This window comes from Equus quagga, chromosome 15, assembly GCF_021613505.1.
Source record: "Equus quagga isolate Etosha38 chromosome 15, UCLA_HA_Equagga_1.0, whole genome shotgun sequence".
Classification (NCBI taxonomy): Eukaryota; Metazoa; Chordata; class Mammalia; order Perissodactyla; family Equidae; genus Equus; species Equus quagga.
Genome location: NC_060281.1, coordinates 1,777,398 through 1,802,271, shown reverse-complemented (window position 1 = coordinate 1,802,271; position 24,874 = coordinate 1,777,398). Strand labels below are relative to the sequence as shown.

Genomic DNA, 24,874 nt, shown 5'->3' with positions numbered 1-24,874 from the left:
TTCCTGAGGTGGCCGACTCTCCTTTCACACTTCCTAGCGAAGCACACACTGCCTTTTGGAGTGTCGTGCATGTGTGTGTGTGCCTGAGTATTTTCTACGTAAAAGAACATGTTGATAAAGGAGAGAGTTGTGCTTCTTCCCTCCCAACCTGGATGCTTTTATTCCCCTTTCTTGCCTCATTGTCCTGCCACGAGCCACAGGACACTGGTGAAAACTGGCATCAGCAGGCTCATCCTTGTTGTGTTCTTGATCTTAGGGGAAAAGCTTTCAGCGTTCCACTATTAGGTATGATGTTGGCTGTTTCTCGTAGATGCCCTTCCTCAAGTAGAGGAAGTTCCTTTCCATTCCTTGTTTATTCATCTTCTGTGTAGTGTTTTTATCATGAAAGAACGTTAAATTTTGTCAGGTGCTTTTTCTGCATCTATTGATTTGATCATGTGGCTTTTGCCCTTGGCTCTACTGATGTGGTGTGTGACATGTATTGACTTTTGTGCATGAACTAACCTTACACTCCAGGGATGAACTTCACCTGGGCATGTTGTATAATCCTCCTTCTGTGTTGTTGTTTTAACTTTACTAGTGTTTTGTTTGGGACTTTTGCATCTATATTCATAAGGGATATTGGTTTAGGTTTTTTCTTTTTTCTTTTTTTTCCTTTTTTCTCCCAATGCCCCCTGGTACACAGCTGTACATTTTTAGTTGTGGGTCCTTCTAGTTGTGGCATGTGGGACGCTGCCTCAGCATGGCTTGATAAGCTGTGCTGTGTCCGCAGCCAGAATTCAAACCAGTGAAACCCTGGGCCACCACAACAGAGCACACAAACTTAACCACTCAGCCATGGGGCCAGCCCCCTAGGTTTTTTCTTTGTGACATCTTTGTCTGGTTTTGGTGTGAGTGACTTTAAAAGTGTTCCCCCCTTTCTACTGTTTTGGAAACATTTGTGAAGAACTGGTCTTAATTCTTCTCTAAAGGTTTGGAAGAATTCACCAGTAAAGCCATCTGGAACTGGGCTTTTCTCTGTAGGAAGTTTTGTTGATTACTAATTCAATCTATTTCTTATAGGTCAATTCAGATTGTCTGTTTCCTTTTGAGTTGGTTTTAATAGTCTTTCTATGAATTTGTCCTTGTCATCTAGGTTATATAGTTTGTTGGCATATAATTTTTCTTAGCTTTATATTTTTTTAAAATGTCTATAATGTTGGTAATAATGCTTCTGCTTTCATTCCAGATTTTAGTAATCTGAGGCTTCTTTCCTTTTTCCTGAGCAGTCTAACTAAGGGGTTATCAATTTTGATGATGCTTTCAAAGAATACAGTTTTGGTTTTTTGATTTGCTCTATTGCTTTTTTATTTTCTATTTCATTTATTTTTGCTCTATTCCTTATTTCCTTCCTGCTGCTTATTTTGGGTTTAGTTTCCTCTTCTGTTACTAGTTTCTTATGGTAAAAGGTTAGCTTATTCGTTTGAGATCTTTCTTCTTTTTAATATAAGCATTCACAGCTATGAATTTTCCTCTAAGCATGACTTTAGCTGCACCCCATGAGTTTTTGTATGCTGTGTTTCATTTTCATTCATCTCAAAGTATTTTCCAATATCCCTTATGATTTCCTCTTTGACCACTGGTTGTTTAGGAGTGTGCTGTTTAATTTTCACATACTTGTGAATTTCACAAATTCCTTTCTGGTATTGATTTATAATTTCATTGTTGTTTGGTCCAAGAATATACTTTGTATAATTTCATTTATTTTAACTTTATTGAGACCTGTTTTATGGCCTAACACATGATCTATCCTGGAGAAGGTTCAGTTGTGCATTTGAGAAGCATGTGCATTCTGCTGTTGTTGGGTGAGGTGTTCTACAGATGTCATTGGTCTACGTGCTTTATAGTGCTTTCCAACGCTTCTAGTTGATCTTCTGTCTAGTTATTATTACTGAACGTGGAATGTTGACATTTGCAACTATTATTGCTGACCTGTCTATTTCTCCCTTCAGTTCTGTCATTTTTTTTGACGCTTTATGTATTTCGGGGCTCTATTGTACGATGCATATATATTTATAAGTGTTATATCTTTTTGATGAATAGCCATTTTTATCATTATAAAATAACCATTTTTGTGTCTAGTAACAATTTTTGTCTGAAAGTCTATTTTGCCTGTTATTCATACAGCCATTCCAGCTCATTTTTCATTCTTGTTTGCATGATGTTATCTTTTTCCATTTTTTTGCTTTCAATTAATTTGTGTCTTTGAATCTAAAATGTTTGCCTTGTAGACAGCATAAAGTTGGATTGTGTTTGTTTTAATCTATTCTGCCCATCTGCCTTTTGACTGCATTATTTAATCTATTTACATTTAATGTAATCACTGATAAGGTTTACATCTGCCATTTTGCAATTTGTTTTCTATACGTCTAATGTATTTTCATTTCTCTATTTCTCCATTACCATCTTCTTTTGCATTAAATAGAAATTTCCTAGTATATGATTTTTAATGGACTTGCCATTTCTTTTACAATAGTTTTTTGAGTTATTTTCTTAGAGGTTGCCCTGTGGATTACAATTAGCATCTTAACTTTAACAATCCAGTTCAGATTAATACCAACTTAATTTCAATAGTTTACAAAAACTTTACTCCTACATAGCTCCATTCTTTTATCTTCTCCTTTATGCTGTAATTGTCATACAAATTACATCTACATACATTGCATGTCTCTCAACCCAGATTTCTAATTATTGCTTCATGCAGTTGTCTTTTAAATCAGAGAGGAGAAAAAAACCAGTTAAAGGTAAACATTACCTTTATACTGTTTTAAATTTATCTATGGAGTTACTTTTACTGGTGTTCTTATTTGTTAATGTGGATTAGAGTTACTGTCTAGTATCCTTTCAGTCTAAAGCACTACCTTTAGTATGTCTTGTAGGACATATATGCTGGCAGTGAATATTCATGGCATTTATTTATTGGGAATATCTTAATTTTTCCTTCATTTGTGAAGGATAATTTTGCTGGATATAGAATTCTTGGTTGACAATTTTCTTTTTCTGGTGTTTTAAATATATCACCTCACTGCCTTCTGGCTTCCATGGTTCCTGATGAGGAATTAGCTGTCAGTCTTACTGATGATCACTTATAAGTGATGAATTGCTTCTCTTTTGCTACTCTCAAGATTCTCTTCATCTTTGGCTTTCAACTATTTGCTTCTGATGTGTCTACATGCGGATCTCTGAGTTTATCCTACTTGGAATCCATTAAGCTTTTGGGTATGTAGATTAACGTTTTTCATACAAATTTTGGAAGTTTTCAACCATTATTTCTTCAACTGTTCTCTCTGGCCCTTTCCTTCTCTTTCTGGGACTCAAGTATGCATTTATTGGTACTCTTCATCCAGAGGTCTCTGAGGCTTTATTCATTTTTCTTTTCTTTATGCTCCTCAAACTCAATCATCTCAATTTACCTTCTTTCAAGTTTTCTGATTCTTTGAGCTTCTCAGTTCTACTCTGAGCCTCTCTAGTGAATTTTCCATTTCTGTTATTGTACTTTTCAACTCCAGCATTTCTTCTTGATTCCTTTTTTAAAATATAATTTCTACCTCTTTATATCCTCTATTGGATGAGACATCATTCTCATATTTCTTTTTCGTTATTTAGACATGGTTTCCTTTGGTTGACTGGATATATTTAAAATAGCTGACTGAAAGTCTTTGTCTAAACAAGAAACCTCAAGATGGCAGTCTAGGAAGATCCTGAGTTCCCCTATTCCCGCAGAGATATCCATAGCCTATTTCTAGGCTACAAAGGGAACAATTCTCTCTGATAAAGACCTAAAGACTAGCTGAACAGCTCTTTCGAGGCAAAAGAAAGGCCACATTGCGATGGGTAGAAGAGGCAGAGACACACTCCTGCCAAAACGTCATGCACCCCAACCCCTGAGATCTGCACTGGAGCCCCCAGAACATCTGGCTTTGAAAACCCATGGGGCTTACATCGAGGGGACCCAGAGGGCTGCAGGAAACTGAGACTCTGCTCTTGGGCTCATGTACAGCCTCACTTGCCCTAAGACCCAGCACAGATGCAGCAGTGTGGAAAGCATCTGGGCCATATGTGAAGGAGATCCACTAACTAATCTTAAAGTGTCTGCTGAGGGGCGGGCGTCTGTTAGAACTCCCACTGGGGATGGATCGCTGGCAGGGGCCATTTTTGCACTCTCATTCTACCTTGCTAGCTCAGTGTTTGTGGATTCCGTTTTGGTGTTCTCCCTTCTACCTTGCTGGCACCAATTGTCCTGGCCTGGTGCTCCATTGTAGCCCAGCTGTGGCCTGGCACTCTACCATGGCGTGACCCTGCCCTGCCAAACCCTGTGGGTGCATGCAGTAAACACTGGATGCCCCTTGAACACCTGGCACTGGTGGCTCGGGGCCCTGCATTTCTAGGCCCTTACCAAACTGAAACAATCAGAGAGACATTTGTTGGCAGGCTACCACCACCAGGGCACCACACAGACAACAGACCAAGGCACACTCTCAGTCTTCCTGTGACCACTCCTTCAAGAATGGGGGAGAGCTGTTTCACCTAAGACACAGAAACAAACATGGAGAGTCATGCAAAATGAAGAAACAGAGGGATATGTTCTAAATGAAAGAACAAGACAAAACCTCAGGAAAAACCCTTAAGGAAACAGAGATAAGTAATTTACCTGATAAAGAATTCAAAGTAATGGTCATAAAGATGCTCACCGATCTTGGGAGAAAAATGGATGAACACAGTGAGAACTTCAACAAAAGGACAGAATATAAGAAAATTCCAAACAAATCACAGAGCTGAAGAATAACTGAACTAAAAATACACTATAGGGGTTCAACAGCAGATTAGACAAGCAGACGAAAGGATCAGTGATCAGAAAGACAGGGCAGTGGAACTCACAATGCAAACAGAGCAGCAAAAAGGAAGAAGGATTTTTAAAAGCCAAGATAGCTTAAAGGACCTATGGAACAACATCACAACTAAAAGAAAATTCAAATTATAGGGGCCCCAGAAGGAGAAGAGAGAGAAAAAGGGACAGAAAACCTATTTTAAGAAATAAGCTGAAAATTTCCCTACCCTGGGGAAGGAAACAGATGTCCAGGTCCAAGAAGCCCAGAGAGTCCCAAATAAAATGACCCCAAAGAGATCCACGCCAAGACACAATAAATCAAAATGTCAAAAGTAAAAGATAAAGAGAAAATCTTAAAAACAGCAAGAGGAAAACATGTTATGTACAAGGGAACCCGCATTAGACTATAAGCACATTTTTCAGCTGAAACTGTTCAGGCCAGAAGAGAGTGGTATGACATATTCAAAGTGCTGAAAGCAAAAATACTCTACTTGGCAAGGGTGTCATTCAGAATCAAAGGAGAGAGAAAGAGTTTTCCAGACAAGCAAAAGCTAAAAGAGTCACTACCACCAAACTGGTCTTATAAGAAATGCTAAGGGGACTCCTTTAAGCTGAAAAGAAAGGACACTAATTAGTAACAAGAAACTATTTCACCAAGAAAGTGAAAATCTTACTGGCAAAGGTAAATATATAGTAAAGGTAGCAGACTAATCAACTATAAAGCTAATATGAAGGTTAAAAGACAAAAGTAGTAAAAATACAACTAGAACAATTGATTAAGATACACACAAAATAAAAACAGATAAAATGTGACACTGAAAACATAAAATGTAGGGGCCGGGCCCATGGCCAAGTGGTTAAAATTTCCACATGCTCTGCTTTGGTGGCCCGAGTTCACAGGTTTGGATCCCAGGTGCGGACCTACTCCATTCATCAGCCATGCTGTGGAGGCATCCCACATACAAAGTAGAGGAAGACTGGCACAGATGCTGGCTCAGGGCTAATCTTCCTCAACCAAAAAAAAAAAGGAGGATTGGCAATGGATGTTAGCTCAGGATGAATCTTCCTCACACACACAAAAAAAACCCAATACATAAAATGTGAGTGGGGGGAGTAAAAATGTAGAGTTTTACTCTGTGTGTTTTAGTATGTGTTCAAACTTAATTTGCTATCAACTTAAAAGAGACCAGTATATATACAGGCTGATATATGGCAGCCTCATGGGAACCACAAAGTAAAAACCTATAGTACATAATGATAATGTACAGTAGAATCTAAACATAACAGTAAAGAAAGGCACCAAACCACAAGAAAAGAGAACAAAAGAAGAAAAAAGGAAGAGAGAGGAACTACAAAGCAGCCAGAAAATAATTAACAAAACAGCAATAAGCACATACCTATCTATAATTACTTCAAATGTAAATGGACTAAAGTATCCAATCAAAACACACAGAGTGGCTTAATGGATTAAAAAAACAAGACCCATCTATGTGCTGTGTACAAGAGACTCACTTCAGATGAACAGACACACACAGACTGAAAGCGAAGGTATGGAAAAAGATGTTTCTTGCACATGGAAACTAAAAGAAAGCTGGGGTAGCTCTACGTAGACAAAACAGACTTTAAAACAAAGACTGTCATAAAAGACAAAGATGGGCGTTAGAGAATGATAAAGGGGTCAGTCCAACACGAACGTACAACATTCATAAATAATTATGCACCCAACATAGGAGCACCTAAATATGTAAAGCAAATATTAACAGACCTAAAGGGAGAAGTCAACAGCAACAATAAGAGTAGGAGACTTTAATACCTGACTTGCATCACTGGATAGATCATCCAGACAGAAATCAATAAGGAAACAGCGGCCTTAAATGACACATTAGAACAGATGGACTTAACACATATATACAAAACATTCCATCCAAAAGCAGCAGAATACACATTCTTCTCAGGCACACATGGAACATTCTCCGAGACAGATCATATGGCACTGCAGAAAATGAGTCTCAATAAATTTAAGAAGACTGAAATCATACAAAGCATCTTTTCATGCCACAATGGTATGAAACTGGAAATCAATCACAAAAAGAAAACTGAAAAAATTTATAAATATGTGGAGATTAAACAATATGCTACTGAAAAACCAATGGGTCAACAAAGAAATCAAAGGAGAGATCAAAAAATATCTTGAGACAAATGAAAATGGAAATGCAACATATCAAAATCTATGGGATGCAGCAAAAGCAGTTAAAAGAGAGAAGTTCATAGTGATACAGGCCTATCTCAAGAAACAAGAAAAGTCTCAAATAAACAATCTAACTTCATACCTACAGGATCTAGAAAAAGAAGAAAACTCAAAGCCCAAAGTTAGTAGAAGGAAAAAAAATAACAAATTTCAGAGTGGAAATAAATGAAATGCAGACAAAAAAAAAAAAATAGAAAAGATCAATGAAACTAAGAGCTGGTTCTTTGAAAAGATAAAACTGACAAACCTTTAGCTAAACTCACCAAGAAAAAAAGAGAGGGTTCAAATAAATAAAATCGGAAATGAAAGAGAAGTTACAACTGATACCACAGAAACACAAGAGATCATAAGAGACTACTATGAACAATTATATGCCAACAAATTGACAACCTAGAAAAAGATGGATAAAGTCCTAGAAACATACAATCTTCCAAAATAATCATGAAAAAATAGAAAATGTGAATAGAAGAATTACTAACAAGGAGATTGAATCAGTAATAAAAAAATCTCCAAACAAACAAAAGTTGAGGACCAGATGGCTTCAGTGGTGAATTCTACCAAACATTCAAAAAAGATTTAATACCAATCCTTCTTAAACTCTTCCAAAAAATTGAAGAGAAGAAAATGTTTCCAACTCATTTTACAAAGCCAGCATTACCCTGATACCGAAACCAGACCAGGATACCACAAAAAGGGAAGATTGCAGGCCAATATTCCTGATGAACACAGATGCAAAAACCCTCAACAAAATATCAGCAAACTGAATTCAGCAATACATTAAAAGGATCATACACCATGATCAAGTGGGATTTACTCCAGGGGTGCAGGGATGGTTCAACATCTGCAATAAAAATTTTATCATATCAATAGATGCAGAAAAAGCATTTGAGAAAGTTCAACATCCATTTATGAGAAAAACTTAACAAAGTGCATATAGAGGGAACATACCTCAACATAACAAAGGCCATATATGACAAGCCCACAGCTAGCATCATGTTCAATGGTGAAAAGCTGAAAGCTTTTCCTGTAACATCAGGACAAGACAAGATGCCAACCCTCACACTTTTATTCCATATAGTATTGGAAGTCTAGCCACAGCCATTAGGCAAGAAAAACAAATAAAAGCCATCCAAATCAGGAAGAAGTAAAACTCTCTTTGCAGATGACAATGACTATACACAGAAAACCTTAAAGACTCCACCAAAAAACTGTTAGAATAAATGAATTCAGTAAAGTTGAAATACAGACAGGATACAAATACAGGCAGGATACAAAATCAATAAACAGAACTGTGTAATGTTTCTATATACTAATAATCAACTATCAGAAAGAGAAATTAAGAAAAGCCCATTTACAATTGCATCAAAAAAGAAGAAAATACTTAGGAATAAATGTAGCCAAAGTGATGAAAGACCTGTAAACTGAAAAGAAATTGAAGAAGACACAAATTAGATTAGATTAGAAAAATTAATACTGTTAAAATGTCCACAGTACCCACAGCAGATTCAATGCAATCCCTATCAAAATTCCAGTGGCATTTTTCACAAAACCAGATAAATAATTCTACAATTTGTATGGAACTATACAAGACCCCAAATAACCAAAGCAATCTTGAGACAGAAGAACAAAGCTTAAGGCATCACACTCCCTGATTTCAAAGTATATTACAACTATACTAATCAAAACAGTATGGTACTGGCAGAAAAAACAGACACAGATCAACGGAACAGACTTGAGAGCCCAGAATTAAACCTATGCATATATGATCAATAAATTTATGATACAGGAGGAAAGAATATACAGTGGGGAAAAGACACTCTCCAATAAATGATGCTGGGAGCATTGGATAGCCACATGTAAGAGAATGAAACTGGATCACTAACTTACACCACCCACAAAAATTCAATTGAAATGGGTTAAAGAATTGAACATAAGACCTGAACCCAGGAAACATAGGCCCTAGGCTTCCTGACGTCAGTCTTAGCAATGCTTTTTTTGATCGGACTCCAATGGCAAGGGAAACAAAAGCAAAAATAAACAAGTGGAACTACATCGAACTAAGAAGCTTCTGCACAGCGAAGGAAACTATCATCAAAATGAAAAGGCAACCTACTGAAGGGGAGAAGATATTTGCAAATCATATCTAATAAGCAGTTAATATCCAAAATATATAAAGAACACATACAGCTCAACAACAGAAAACAAACGACCCAATTAAAAAATGGGCAGAGGATCTGAACAGACATTTTTCCAAAGAAGACATACAAATGGCCAACAGGCACGTGAAACACACCATCACTAATTATCAGGGAAATGCAAATCAAAACCACAATGAGACATCACCTCACACCTGTCAGAATGGCTATTATCAAAAAGACAAGAAATAACAAGTGTTGGTGAAGATGTGGAGAAAAGGGAACCCTCGTGCACTGTTGGTGGGAATGTAAATTGGTGCAGCCACTATGGAAAACAGAATGGAGGTTCCTTGAAAAATTAAAAATAGAACTACCATACAATCCAGCTATCCTACTTCTGAGTATTTATCCTAAGAATAATAAAACACTAGTTTGAAAAGATATGTGCCCCTATGTTTATTGCAGCATTATTTACAATAACCAAGACTTAGAAACAATCTAAGTGTCCACTGAATGGATGAATGGATAAAGACGTGGTATATATATACAATGGGATACTACACAGCCATAAAAAGAAGTATCGCCATTTGTGACAACATGGATGGACCTTGAGGATATTATGCTAAATGAAGTAAGTCAGATGGAGAAAGACAAATACAATATGATTTCACTTATATGTGGAATCTAAAAAACAAACTCATAGATAGAACAGATTGGTGGTTACCAGAGGGAAAGGGGGTTGGGGGGTGGACAAAATGGGTGAAGGGGGTCAACTGTATGGTGATGGGTGGTAACCAGGCTTATGGTGGGTGGTCACTTTGTAGTGTATACAAATATCAAATTATAATGCTGGACACCTGAAACTTATATGATGTCGTATACCAATTTTACCTCAATAAAAAGTGTGTACCTAGTAAGTACAATGTGTGGACTTTCTCAGAGACAGTTTCCACTGACTGCTTTCCTGTGTGCTGACCACGCTTTATTTCTTTGCATGTCTTGTACTTTCCTGTTGAAGAGTGGACATTTTATATAACATAATGCGGCAACTCGAATCAGACTCTCTCCCCTCTCTAGGGTTTGTTGTTGTTGTTGTTACTGTTTGTTTAGTGACTTTCTTGAACTAACGCTGTAATGTCTGTGTTCTTTGCTCCGTGTGGCCACTGAAGTCTCTGCTCAGTTAAATATTGGGCGCAGACTTCCTAAAATGCCTGGAACCAAAGAGTCTCTCGCTCTTTGCCAAGGGGCTCTGTGTGCTTGTTGGGCACTTCCAAGGTCAGCCGGGCGGTTCACAGCTCTGGCCTAGCCTTCACCTCCTGCTTGCACAGAGGCTCAAGCTCAGCCCGAGGTCAGAACCCAGGGCCTTGTAAGGTTTTTGAACATGTGTACACAGACCTACACATCCATATGACCTTCAACAATCCCAGAAAGACATCAGGACTTTTTAAAGCCCTCTATGGAATGAAATATTCTCCTGGCGTTTTCTTTCAAATGTTTTGCTTAGCTTACTGTGTTTCACAACTGTTAACCTTGCCTCAGGGAGCAGTGAGGGTAAAAATCAATGGTTTGTTTTTAGTTTTTGCTTGTTTTGGTTTGGTTTTGTTTTTGTTTTTGACAAATACTGCTAGGGAAAAGGCTGTTTGCATTGGGTGAGCTCTGAGTGAGGTCAGATAAAGACAAGCCTGTGGACGGGGTTTTTCTAGGGAACTGCTGGGCACACAATGGCAGTTCTAGAATGGAGCTTGAGTGAGTTCCAACCCTGTCCTCCCCTTCCAGGGACTGCTAGCGTCAGTGGCTGCTGCGTCCACCACGACTGCAGGGCTCTTGGTTGTCACGGTGACCATGGAGCTGGGGAAGGGGGTGGGAGTAGGGCAGCCTGAAACACCGAGGTGCTCACTGCTCTTTCCAAGATTAGCCATTATTCTTGAGTAAACACTCTCCAGGTTGTTGCACACCTCTGGTTAACTTCCACCGTTCTAAAGGAGGTGATTTTGACAATTTTTGCCAGTATTCTCGTGGTTTTTATGGAGGAGTGGATATTTGGAGGCCCTTACTCACTATTTCCAATGATGTCACTGCCTTTCTCTTTTTCACACCCCCAAACCCATTATCACCCTTTGACACACATAAGCGTGGAAGAAAAAGCCACAGCATGTAGGGCACGAAGGTGAAAATGGAAGCCTGCTACGTAAGTGCTTTTTTTCCCTCATCTTGTACCTTCCAGCCTTGGCATCTCAGAACTAGCGAACTGAAAAACAAATACGTTAATGGTAGTGTTTTAGGAATCATTTTTACCAGATTTAAATCAGATACAGAAAGCAGAAAAGAAGGCTACATAAAAGGAATGTGTCCTTATTTACTGTCATCTTCAGGTTCCCACTGTTTGATGCAGGTGTTCAACTACAGACATCCTTGGTTCTGAGACTGGATGCTCGCATGTCACGATGTGCTCTCTAAGGACGGGATACAGACTCCTTCCCAGTCCTCTGCTTCCTGAGGGCCAGACAGAACTATAGCTGTCCACGTTTACTTCCAATTATCCTTTAGAATCATTTTCTTCCCGTGCAGAGAAGGCACGAAGCCTGGCCCTGCTGTTAGGTAGGCCTGTTAATCTGCTCCTGAACACTGCCCGAGACTTTGTGACTGCTTCAGGGTAAAACATTTTTTAAAACTTCTTGTCTAGTTTTGAAAACTCCTCAAAAGCCATTTAGCAGCCATTGTTCTTTGTGGAAAAAATTAAACACTCTTCCTTTCTAGGATGTATTCTTTATTTAATCTATAAATGGTTCATTTAAATCTCTACTCTGAAAACAATAAAGCATTGTAGAAAACCAAATCTTCTAAGGGAACAATCAGGAGGCTGAACAAGGATGGAAAACTTGATCCTAAGAATAAAAGTTAAATTAAGGAGGCTTAATTAACTGAAAACTAAAAATACCCATGACTGACTCGAGTCAGTTGGTGGAGGGAACCAAGGCACACCTCATCCTGATGCTACAGGGGGACGTGGTTCTGTCGGCTTGATGGCCAGACAGACTGACGGGCAGTGACCCATGGCTGCATACGCTGGGCAGGGCAGGATGCACGGGCCTGGCGCCACCTGTCTAAGAACCACCGTTTCCTCCTTTGTCGCCTGGGAGACTTGCTGCTTTACATTATCCATGAGCACCACTGACTGTGCCACACACGCTGCTCTGGCCCCACCCAGAAAATACAGCACAACACGGGGAAAGGCATCTATGTTCCTGTTCCCCAAACCCCAGCACGCACGGGAAAATAATTTTAAAATGACAAGAGTGAGTGAGGACACGGAGAATGTGGATTGTTGATGGGAATGTAAAGTGATGCAGCCACTGTGGAAAAAAAGTACGGTGGTTCCTCAAAAAAATTAAACATACAATGACCATGCAATCCAGCAATTCCGCTCCTAGGTGTGTACTCGAAAGAACGGAACGCAGGGACTTGAAGAGGCAGCCGCACACTCACATTCACAGCAGCACTGTTCACAACAGCCAAAAGGTGGAGACAGAACAGTGTCCATCAGTGCGTGAATGGATAAACAAAACGCTGTCTATACCTGCAACGAAATACTACTCAGCCTTAAAAAGGAGGCACTTCTGACACGTTACAACATGGATGAACCCTGACGACATCACGCTAAGTGAAACAAGCCAGACACGAAGGACAAACGTGAGACAACTGCAGGTCTGTGAGGGACCCAGAGCAGTCAGCTCACAGACACAGAGAATGGTGGTTCCCAGGGCCAGGGGTGGGGCAGGGGTCAGCGTTGAATGGGGCAGAGTTTCAGTTTGCAATGATGAGAAAGTTCTGGAGATGGATGGCTGTGATGGTGGCACAATGTGAATGTTCTTAATGCCACTGTACACTTAAAATGGTTAAAATGGTAAATTTTACCACAATAAAAAAATAAACTTGCATTCCCAGTGAATACAGGTGGTCTTTTCTATGGTTGGTGGTGCTTTTCAGCTGTTAGGATTTAAAAAACTCCCTTGTGCTCAAATTCTCTTCTTGCTTGACCAATGGAAATAATTCTATGGAGCATTCGCACACTTTTGGTAGCATGAGGCTATCCTACCTCAACCCCCAGACTGACTCGGTGGGGCCATGGGAAGGGCTGTGTCTACTAACAAACTACAATGAACTACAGCAAGGAGCACCAGTAGCTCTGACCACCCACACCAGCCGTTCTTGTCTCTGGCTGCACTCTACAGTCACTGAGACTTAAAAAGCACCTCCCCCCAACACCAGGCCCCCCGCCCGGAGATTACGTCCTAATTGATCCAAAATGGAGCCCAGCTTCGGGTGTTTGTGCCAAGCTCCCTAGGGGGTTCTGATGTGTAGCAGGGTGAGACCCACACAACTGGACCCTCCTTAGAGGGCTCCTGGAATACAGCTCCAGATCCTCCTTTTTTTTTTAATCTCACCATTAAGAAATAATGGCAATGTGGTCTCAGAAGGAATAACAAGCTGCAAAACTTTTAGTTTTGATAATCCTTGAAGTAGAAAAGAAAGACAAGTTAAAATCATGAATTCAGCAACCATTACGAGGGATGCTGCGAGGCCTGGAGACGCAGGGAGACGGATGAGCGGGAGGTCCCCCAGCGGAGCTCAGGTGGCAGAGGAGGCATCAGCAGGCGGGACACTGACATCAGCGCCACCACGAGGACACATGCATAAGTGCAGGATGCTAGGGGAACATGTCAGAGCACCATCCACACTGGATGGAAAATCAGAACCAACTTCCCAGAGAAAGCAGTTCCTGCACCAATAGAGTCTTGAAAGGTGACGGGAAATCAGCCAGCAAACACGGGAAGACAAGGTGACATTCCTTGTTCTGGGCTGGAGGGCAGAGGTGCCACTCTCGATGGCCCCAGGCCCATCAGCTGGGGCAGCGCTTGGCTGACCCTGGAGGTCGGCGTGGTTGAGGGAATTAAAACGAGGTGGACTGAAGTGCAGTGTTCGGGACGAGGGTGATGTGGCTGCTCAGGGGCCGGGGAAGAACCCAGCCAACTTCAGCTTCTGAAGCCAGCACAGAGAAGTGTGTAGCCAGCGCCACCAACCTATGTGCCGAGGAAAACTGGCAGCGTGCCGGCCCCCAGGTGAGCGGAACACAGCAACAGTCCCCAATTCTTATTATTCACACCAATGAACTGTCTTTTATAGATTCCAGATGAAAATTCCAGCTACCGATGCTCTCCGAGGGAGTCCCAGGAAAGTCAAGGTGGTGAAAAAGGACATTTCTCCCCCTTGTGACCTGGTTAGAAAACATGAGACATTCTTGTGAATCCCGCCAGGTGCCATCAGTAACGCGTACAGAGAACAACTCTCCTCAGCTGCAGGGGATGGAACGCAGGCCACGCCGGACGCCTCCAAGTCTAGGCGCACAACGGCGTTTTCCTTGGAAAGCTCAAACGCTTTTTGTTTGTTTGTTTAGTTTTTCAGCTGGGAAATTATGAAGATGAGCACATATCTGCTTCTTGACAAGTTTTAAACGATCTTTTTTTGAGTTTTTATTTTTCATCACTCTCTTTTTGGAGTATTTTATGTAAAGCAAGGCCAGTGTTCATCCCCACGTCATCCTGCATGCTGAGCTAATTCACTGAAGGATGCTGAGCACAGGTCCACCAGCCTGGAGAGGAAGGAAGTTCATCACGAGCCCAAAGCAAAGCGTTTGCATGTTCTCAAGTATTAGCTTCAAGAAAACCCGAAAAGGCTCTACACAGTGAGGATTCCCACACTCACAGAACGGCAGGGACTCTTGTGCGTGTCTACTCCCCTTTCAACCTTGCATAACCCAGGAGGCAGGTGTCCGGTCCCTAACCTACAGGTGAGGAACCAAGACAGTACAGCCTGCGTGTGCCCCGTGGGGCCTGGGGGTCAGTGAGCCCCCTCCCCACAGCTGCCTGCACGGCTCTGACCCCCATGCTCATCAGTCACACAGCACTGAGCTGAATCCCCTGGTCACTCGTATGAGCCACTCGAACCCAGGCACACAGTCTGATCTTGCTTCTTGGTTCAGAGACACATTTGAGTGTCTACACGGAACCAGGTGCTCCGTATATGTGGTCTTGTTCTGTGAAGAATTGCATTTCCTGTTCTGCGGATGAAGAACATAGCGGCTCAGAGACCAAGAACTCAGCCACTGGCTGTAAACTGGTGAGGTGGGATTCAGGGCCCGGCGGCAGGGCCATCCCTGGAGACAAGTGGACCCGAGTTTGAATCCCAGCTCTACCACTTGTCGTTTGCAACCTCGGACAAGTGGCTCAGCCAGTCCAGGCCTCGGTTTCCTTATATTTAAGTGAGGACAATTCACAGGGTTGGGTGGAGACTAAGTAAGAAAGCACAGGGTGCCTAAGAGCCCCCGGTGCCTGGTCAGTGCTCCACAGACGGTCATTACCAAGTCTGCTCGACTGCCCTGACATGGGGAAAACTTCCGGTTTCAAAGTTCGTAGTCCTGAAGGAAAGCTTTATTCCGCTGAAATTCTGAAGGGACACTCTCCACCACCACCACCTCAGCACCCTCGTCTTCCACATCCATGACATGAGGCCTCCAACAACTGAACTCATAATTTGTCCACCTCTTCTCTCCAGGGACTACTGGCCAGTCCATCCCAAAACCCCCTCGTTGGCCCTGCCCTTCCCTGCCTCCCGCCACCAGCAGCCACTCTAAATGACTGCTCCCAGGACGCAATCCTAGGCCACCACAGGCCTCCCTGGGAGCTCATCCCGTTCCCAGGGCTTCATCACACCCACGCCACAGGACTCCAGGCCACAACACCAAGAGACTTCCCATCCCTCTGGAAACCACACCTGAGAAACAGTTTTATCACTTGACAACCATGTCTCATTTTTGTCAGTCCTGATGAAGTCCACAGGCAAAGCTGAAAGTGAAGTCCACAGGCAAAGCTGAAAGTGACCGTGACACACCACTTCACACCCCTCTGCTTTGTGGATGAAAGCATGATAAAAGGGGCTGCCGGAGACACTCTTCTTTAGGACAGGAAAGTTATCCCTTATTGAGCCTGGGGTCTGAGAAAAAACTTGTCTGGCCTTTTTGCCAGGTTCTTGGCAAGGAGCTTGTCAAACCCTTAGAATTTCCCAAGTGACAGGAGTGACTCTGTAATGCTGATGGGGTGGCTGGTGGTGGGCCCTGGGTGGCTTCAGGATGGGGCTGGTCACCAGAAAAACCAACCATGTGATTAGAGGGTTGGCACTTTGGGCCGTCCTGACCTCTGGGGCTGGAAGCTAGAGACTGAATTCAATCACGTGGCCGCTGATTTGGTCAATCATGCCTACGTGATGCAGCTGCAGTAAAAACTCTGAATGCAGAAGCTCAGTGGAGCTCCCTGGGCTGTGAGCACATTAATGTGCTGGCAGGGCGAGGCAGCCTAATTCCACAGGAAAAGCACAGAGGCTCTGCCTGCTCTCGCAGACCTCACCCTACGGGTCTCTCCACTGGCTGGTCCTAAATTGTAGCTTTTGTAATAGAACTGTAATAATAAGTAGAGTGCCATCCTGAGTTCTGCAAGTCCTTCTAGAAAATTATCAAACCCGAGAGGGTTGTGGGAAACATCAAATTTATAGCCACATGGTCAAAAGTGAAGATGGCCTGGGAAGCCCCACAGTGTGGCTGGTGTCTGAAGTAAGGGCAGTCTTGAGAGGGACCGTGCCCTGTAACTTGCAGGTCTGTGCTAACTCTGGGGGGTCAGTGCCAGAGCTGAACGACAGTGCACCCAGTTGGATTTTTACTGGAACAGAATCCCTACTGTGTGCCAGGCACTTGACTGGGAACCATATACACTATCATTGAAGGAGGACAGCGCCCTGTCTGCCACCTTCTCAAGTTAAGAATAAAGTGCATGCAAATGTTGAGAGCTCAGAATAAATTATCGCAGCCTTAGGTTCTGAATGGGAGCAAATCTACCCCTCTTGGCACAGCTGAAGATTACTTTAAGCTCAGTTCTTTCAAGCAACGCTCTTATTGACACCTCTCTGGAAGTGAGCGTCACTTGAAAGTAACTCCCTGACTTCAAAACAGAGCTAACAACTGCCTGGACTGCCTCGCTTTCAGTCACTCAGAGCCCGCCAGCGGTCAGTGCCCAAGGTGTAGTGACTGAAGCCCAGGGCACAGACCAGCCAGGTCCCAATGGCTTGGCAGAGCAGTGCAGCCACTGACCAACCGCAGACGCCACCTGCCGCTGCTACCAGTGCGGGGCGGCCCCGATGCCTTCCTTCCATCTGTGGGTCAGCATCTTAAGTTCTTTTCCAGGATTAATCATCAGAAATTTTTTTTCCCCCCAGTACAACAGAAATAATCTTTACTTCTGCCACTAACGTTTTGCATATAATTTCAAAACAATGTTTTCTCATCTGAGAGTAAAAACAGCATCTACAAAGTCCAATGTGGCAGAATACAGACAGACACTAAGTCAAACTCCCTGGACGACACAGCACGGCGGACCCAACGCCTGATGCTCGAATGAGCGGCTCGTGCTGGGCTGGGCCGACTTCACAGGAGTACAAGCTGGTCAGACCCTGAGGGGCTCCCACCAAATATGCTCAGTGTCTGCGCCCCCTCCCCCCCCACCAAAGCAGGACAGCTGTGGAAATGTTACGTTTGGCTCTAAGCTCCACATTTCTTAATCAGCTGTGGAAATCCAGGAGGGACCCAGCTCGCACGCAGCGCTCTCCCTCCGCGATCACAGACCCCCTCGTAAGCAGCACTCGTCGTCCACGAGGGCACGGCAGGGAAGACGGCTCCCAGCCTCCCTCTCTCTTCTGGAAATCGTGAGTGTTTGTGCAACTTGAAAATGAGCGGGAAGTGCCACTGGACACAGAGGTCCTCAAGGCCCTCCCCTCTCCCCACAGAGGAGCAACGAATCTTCCATGGGGCCTAAATAAGCCGGGACTTTTCAAGTTTTAGAATGAGAACAAAATGCCTCAAAATCAGAATCATTATCTTATCAACCAAACCAGTCTCAGTTAACGGCTTCCAAAAATATCAGTAACTTACTGAAAACTAATTTGCAAAGCACGTTCATGTGCGAAGTGAAGGAAATCATTTAACGTGGCAAAGGTTGTTCCCTTAGAGATAGAAATGCTATTCCTATTTTAAAACAAGGATAATTAATACAAATCATTCATATTTTATGACAGGTCTTATATTATGCAAATATATTGAAATGCTCAGAAAAATCCAAACGTCAGTTATGTCACGGAGAATAGTTTCCCAGGGAATGTGGCAGTGAACGAGCATCAGTATCTTGCCGTGGGCCAGCCCTAACGCACAAACCCACGTGCCTTTCTTGAACTTTAGCTCTAACTATTGGGATCCAGACTGTGGGGCGACCAATGCGGAATACTCAATGGGTTCACTGGATGCTTGAGCTTCTACATCAGGTTCTTACCTCAAGTCCAGGAGGAGTTACCTGAGCCGCCCTCACCCTGCAGTGGCCTTGCAGAGTGACGGGCAGGGATCCTGTGTAAGGGACGTGTCTGGGAGGATCGTGTTGAAACGAGGCTCTGGGAAGGAGAAGAGCCAAACATCTGTCAGAGGGCTGCTTCAGCTGTCAGGACTCCTCCGAGAGCCCAGTGCCCCGGGCTGTTGTCCGAGCTTCCCAGGAGGGAAGCCAGAGCAGGAAGGATACACTGGAGAAGACCTCAGCGGTCACTCGCGACACTGCCTCATTTTGCCCAGGAGAAGCCAGGTCCCAGAGAAGCCAGACTTTGCCCAACGTTCTCCAGGTTTTCTGCTCAAGGTACCCTGCTGATCAGAAGGAGTCTGATTCTCAAAAGACATATTCAGAGCCACGAACACGGACTCGAGCAAGGACAGGCCTCTCTGGAGAACCCTCGGGACCTTCCCAGCCTGGCCCACCTGCCTCTCCGTCCGCCTTCAGGTCAACGCTCTGGTCAAGACGCCAGCTCAGCCCTGGGGCCGCACGAACTGAAGACCGAAGCGTAAGTTGAGGGTTAGAAGAGGAGGGAGAGCCCAGGAAGCAGACGGGGTGTGGGAGAGGGCGCCCTGGGCAGAGGAAGAGACCTAGATTGTCCTAGGGGTCAGAGGCCACAGCCCCACAAAACGGGCCCGCAGGAAGTGTTTGTTAAATGCTGAGTAAGAACGTCCCAGTTTGTCCTCTCCTGTGATGCAGTGTGACAGACCCATCACAGTGCCGTCCACGAGCGCTTGCCCCACAGCTCTCACTCCCAGTATTCTTCACCATCTTGCTCCTGCAAATTCACAGTGTGGTCAGACAGAAGTGGGGAATCCAGTTCCGAACACGGCCTTCACCCATCAGAACGCTGAGCATCAGGGTTCTGACTGCAGCGGGAAATGCACACAAGATTGGCCAGGCACAGGAGGCCGCCCGCCGGAGCCCTGCCTCCGGGCTGAAGATGGTGAGAGCAGTTTTGAAGCTCTTCTGCCTTCATCTTCTAGGTTATAGATGTCAGTGACTTTTTTTGCCTCTAAGCCTCATGTTTCTAACTGCATCCTTCCACAGTTATCACAGGCATCACTTTATATAACCCACAGAAAATGAGTCACTTTATGATGAAGTAGCTCTTTAGAATTTGTGGTCTACCATGGTTCTTACTCAATTCAGTTGGTTGGTCAGAGAATAAAACCATTCAAAGACAGTTACACTCAAAGTTAATAGATGCCTGAGAAAATGGTAATCCAACTTCATATTTTAGCTATTAAATGTATCAATAAGCACTAAATTTATCAATGAGCATTAAAATGATTGGCTTGTCAATTTCATATCACTATTAAATTTATCAATAAGCATGAGATATAACAAATTGGACTTCTAGAGAGAGGTACCAAAAGGTACAGTCGACAGAGCCCCGTGGGGCAGGAGCCAGGCCCTGAATCGCCAACGCCAACCCAGACAGACCTGGCCCATAATGCGTCCTAGATGAAGGGCCGGCCGCACGGTCAGCTGACACGATGGAATGGAAAGAGGATTTCCTAATCACCCCCAAAAAACACTTCCACCTGAACTGACCACAGAACTGTTTTGAAAGTTTAGTTAAATAGTTCATCTGCTGCATATGGTATATTTTGGCTCAAACCCCTTTCCAGGTCTTTCAAAGGTGCCTCCCTCCAGTGCCCTGTCACAAACAGAGTGTTGGCAAGAGCACTCAGGCAGGGTAAATGCCACCCTCCACACTCCTCACCTGCCATGTCGATGGCAAAGGGCCTGTCTGCTCTCCAGCCCGTGTACCAGCCAACGACTTTGCCGTTCTCCACCAAGGGTCGTTCGTAGCGTCGCCCGCCAACCAAGCCCACCGGCCAGACAGAGACCTTGCGCGTTGTTCGCATCTACAAAAAAGGGGAGAGAGACTTGGTTCAAGTTTCCTTAGGGAAAGAACTTGAAGGGAGGAAAGGAAGGGAGCCACAGAGCAGAAATGGGCAGGGGGCGTGCAGATTTCCTAAACCACAAGTTCCCTACAGGACCCTTCTGCTGGCCGGCGGCTCCCCTTCTCCTGGTCTCTGGTGGCTGAGGGCCATCGCTGTGTGAGGGCCATCGGTCCTGGACGCAGCCAGTGGCTCAGGGCCAAAGAGAAATGCCACAGGCGTCCATAGTGAACATCGCTCAGACGAAGCTAAGGTGTGACTATAGGATATTTTCTACTTGTTTCAAAGGCGAATATTTCAAAAAACACTTTGTATGTTCGGAGGCGAGAGGCTCACTACCCATCTCAGAAACTTTATTACTCAGCAACAGCAAAAATTTCGCTCAGAGGGGCCACGGGAGTTGCCTTTCTCCAAATTTTTTATTGCTACAGACACATGGAAATCTTGGCTTGGGATAGTCATAATGGGATCCAGACACAGAACAGACACCAGGCATCCCCCAGAGCGCCAAAAAGAAAAACGAGCTCTAAAGTCACCTGTCTCTCAAGGGCAACTGGGCCAAACTAGAGAAGAAGCTGCCCCAGGCGGGCAGCTGAGCGATGGCTCCTTTCCCAGGTACACTGCTGCACCCAGCAGAGTTCGGGTCAAGATGGCCCTCAGCTCAAAGTCATCTGCTGGATTTCTTCAAGGAGAAAGACATGTACACCAGAAAGCTTGCTGACATCAGGCAGCATCTTGGGGAAACCACCACCCTCCTCCAGGATGGGTGTTGGACAGGGCAACAGTAAAAATAATTAGAAGCTCCCATTTGCTGAGCATCCCAATTTTACTTACTTATTAATATCCCACCTATTCCAAAAAGAGGATTTAAGGGTGTAAAGCATTCCAGGTAATAAAGACGTCAGTATTTTGGGCTTCCCCAAATCTGAAATTACTATTTTTATAGTCCATCCCTTTTCCAATAAATTAATCACCATTGCTTGTGCTAGCTCATACTAACTTACATGATGATTTTTTTTTAAAGTTCCACTGAGGTATAACAGAGCACAGAAGAGAGTTAGTCCTGAGACTGTCGTCTTCCCAAACGCCTGCTTGCAAGGATGGTGCTTGGCAGGCACATGGGAACTTGGCTTTTGAAACAGTCCCCACACTGATACGGTTCTTTGCCTGCCTGGGGCACTGAACACTTTATTTCCTTCTGGGAATCTGAAATATTGATGGGCAGGGGGTGTCTATATGACCAGCCCCCCAGAAAAACCCTGAGCCCTGATTCTTATATGGGTTTCCCTGGGCATTTCTGCTGCTGGACGGAGGGTGTGCTGCATGTGGCTCCCCATGGGCGGGAGAGCACGGGAAGCCGCAAATGGATTCCTGCAGACGCTTCCCCACGTCTTTCTCCCGCACTCATCGGCTACGTGTCCTGACTGTCGCTGTAATAAACCTGGGCCACAAGTACAACTGTGTGCTGAGCGCGGTGAGTCCTAGTAAATCACCAAACATGCGGGTGGTCTCGGGGACCCTGGAGAGAATAAAATGCACTTTTTAAAATGTAAAATTTGATACATGTTGACATACGTATACAACCACGAGACCATCAGCACTGTGACGAGAATGGACATATCCATCACCCCCTGTGCCTTTTAACCCCTCCCTCCACCTCTCCACATGCCCTGTCCCCATGCAGCTACTCATCTCCCTCCTGTCACTATACATTGGTTTGCATTTCCTAGAATTTTACATGAATGGATTCCAACAGTATACATTCTGCTATTTTTTTTTAATTTGGCTTCTTTCACGAACATAACTATATGGGGATTCGTTCATGCTGTAACATGTATCAATGGTTCATTCCTTTATATTGCTGAGTAGTATTCTATCATATGGATGGACTGCAGGTTTTTCTTTTTTATTCATTCTCCTGTTGATGGACATTTGGGTTGTTTCAAGCTTCTGGCTATTACAGATGAAGCTGCTGTGAACATTGTGTACAAGTCTATGTGAACTTCATTTTTTTGATAAATACCTCCGAGTGGAATGGCTGGATCATATGGTAGGTGTACATTTAATTTTTTAAGAAACTGCCAAATTATTTTCCAAAGTGGTTGGGCCATTTTCCATTCCCACCAGCGGTGTGTGAGCATTCTACTTCCTCCCATCCTCACCAGCACTAGGTGTGCTCAGTCTTTAATTTTAGCCATTCTAAAAGGTACGAATAGTGTCTGGTTGTGGTTTCAGTTTGCATTTTTCTAATGACTAATGAGGTTGCATATCTTTTCATGTGCTTATTTGCCATCTGTATCTCTTTTTCAGTGAAATATCTGTGCAAATATTTTGCCTATGTTAAAATTATTTCCTTACTATTGAGTTTTGAGGGTTATTTATATATCCCGCATACAAATCCTTTCTCAGATATATGATTTATAAATATTTTCTCCCAGTCTGTGGCTCATCTTTTCATGCTCATCATAGTATTTTTTCAAGCGCTTAATGTTGATGAAGGCCAAGCCACCAGCTGGTTCTTTCATGGATTGTGCTCCTGGTGTTGTGTCTAAGACTTCTCTGCTGCCAACTCAAGGTCACAAGCATTTTCCTTTCTAGAAGTATCACAGTTGTAGGTTTTACACTTAGGTTGTCATCTATTTTGAGTTAATCTGTGTGTATAGTATGAGGACTGATTGAAGTCCTCTTCCCTTTGTTTTTGCATACAGATATCCGGTTGTTCAAATGATATCTAATTGTCCCAAAGCAACCCAACTGCCTTTGCACCTTTGTCAAAAATCAGTGGCTATGTATGAGTGGGTGTATTTCCGGACTTTCCAGTCTGATCCACTGGTCTGCCTGCTGATCTCCATGCTGACACCACACTGTCCTGATTTACTGGAGCTTTATAATAACTTTCGTAATCAGGTAGTCTTAGTCCTCCAACTTTGTTCTTTATCAAAGTCATCTGGACTGTTCAAACTCCTTTTCATTTCCGTTTGAGTTCCAGAGTCAGTCTGTCCGTTTCAGCGGACTCTGACTGGGATTGCGCTGAATCCACATGTCAACTTGGTGAGAACGGACATCTTAACATTACTGAGTCTTCTGGCCCATGGACACGATCTCTCTCTTCAGTTGTTTAGAGCTGTAATTTCTCTCAACAGTGTTTCGGTGATTTAATTCTTGAATCAACATTAATGTTTCATGCTTTTGTGTCCTAGGTCTTCCATATAGGTGGGAAAAAAGCCCCAGAAAATTCACTAAAATTTTCACAAAAATACAGCTCCCTCCCCAACTCACTCCACTTTCAGACTCCTGTTCCCTCACTCACTGCAGAAAGAGAAAACATTTCAATTTTCTTATCTTATATATCAAAATTACTAAGAAACCAAGTTAAATCTAATTTATATGTTTTTCTTAAAATAACAGAATGGCCTTATAACTATAAGGCACTAAAAATAGTATTCTTTTTTTTAAATATTTTCTTAAGATACCTATGATTTTTCAGCTCCTAACTTGCTTTTGCCCAGAGCTTTAAATTTTCAAATCTGTGCAAGCCTAGGAAGCAGACTCCATCTCAGACTCTCGTGTCCTCTTGAGAGAACACAGCTGTGCCCTGCACACAGCAGGTGCCAAAAAGTTCTTGATAAGTGTGTAAGCCCCAGGTAGAAATGTGGGCCACATGTAACAGGCCATCCGTGTGTGCCTGTGCCGTGCAAGGGACAGCTCACAATCAAAGAGGAAGACAGACAATAAAAGAACGGAAGGCAAAAATGTTCCGAAAATAGGAAAAGAGAAATGGCCATGAAAGAGAATAAGCCATAACTGCGGGACCTCTAGTAAGGAGGAGTTAAACATGGCCAAGGGAGTTTTGTGGCAGACTTTTCACTTAAGCTGTGTAGGATTTTGCCCACAGACTACAGAGTGGCCTGGGCTTCAAGGTGATGAGATGAATCAAAAAGCAAAACTTCACATTTCTGGGCCAGTTTCATGCTAGAAAATGTAGGTTTCACTTAGCACACTCCAGATTTCTGAGAGCAGCTCAGACTTGCCACTTGCTCACGTCTTATGTTTTCCAAGGGTCAGGCGTGCAAGGTGAAGTGATGACTGTTTGAACGCAGGGATGTGGCAGGCTTATGTTTCCAGGTACGCTAAATTTTAAAAAGTTTGTCATTTAAATAGCTTAAAACTTCGGAAAGATCCTGATGCCCTTGCCACATATGCTGCTCTGAGATTCAGCATGGAACCTTCGTCACGGAGTT

General features: G+C 43.4%; 1 protein-coding gene across 3 annotated transcripts in view; it reads right to left on the bottom strand.

The window, feature by feature from the left end:
• The window catches only part of B3GAT2 (beta-1,3-glucuronyltransferase 2), a 54,127-nt gene that overhangs the window by 9,097 nt on the left and 20,156 nt on the right, over positions 1–24,874 (bottom strand). The window contains exons 2-3 of one of the 3 annotated variants that reach the window (XM_046639550.1): positions 20,453–20,597; positions 18,679–18,793 (exon numbers count right to left, since the gene is read on the bottom strand). In XM_046639550.1, the coding sequence (XP_046495506.1) occupies positions 18,711–18,793; positions 20,453–20,597 (228 nt within the window). In that variant the 3' untranslated portion in view covers positions 18,679–18,710. Of the gene's footprint in view, positions 1–18,678; positions 18,794–19,025; positions 19,218–20,452; positions 20,598–24,874 lie in introns of those variants that run through there. The other 2 variants (XM_046639549.1, XM_046639548.1) reach the window with 2 other exon arrangements.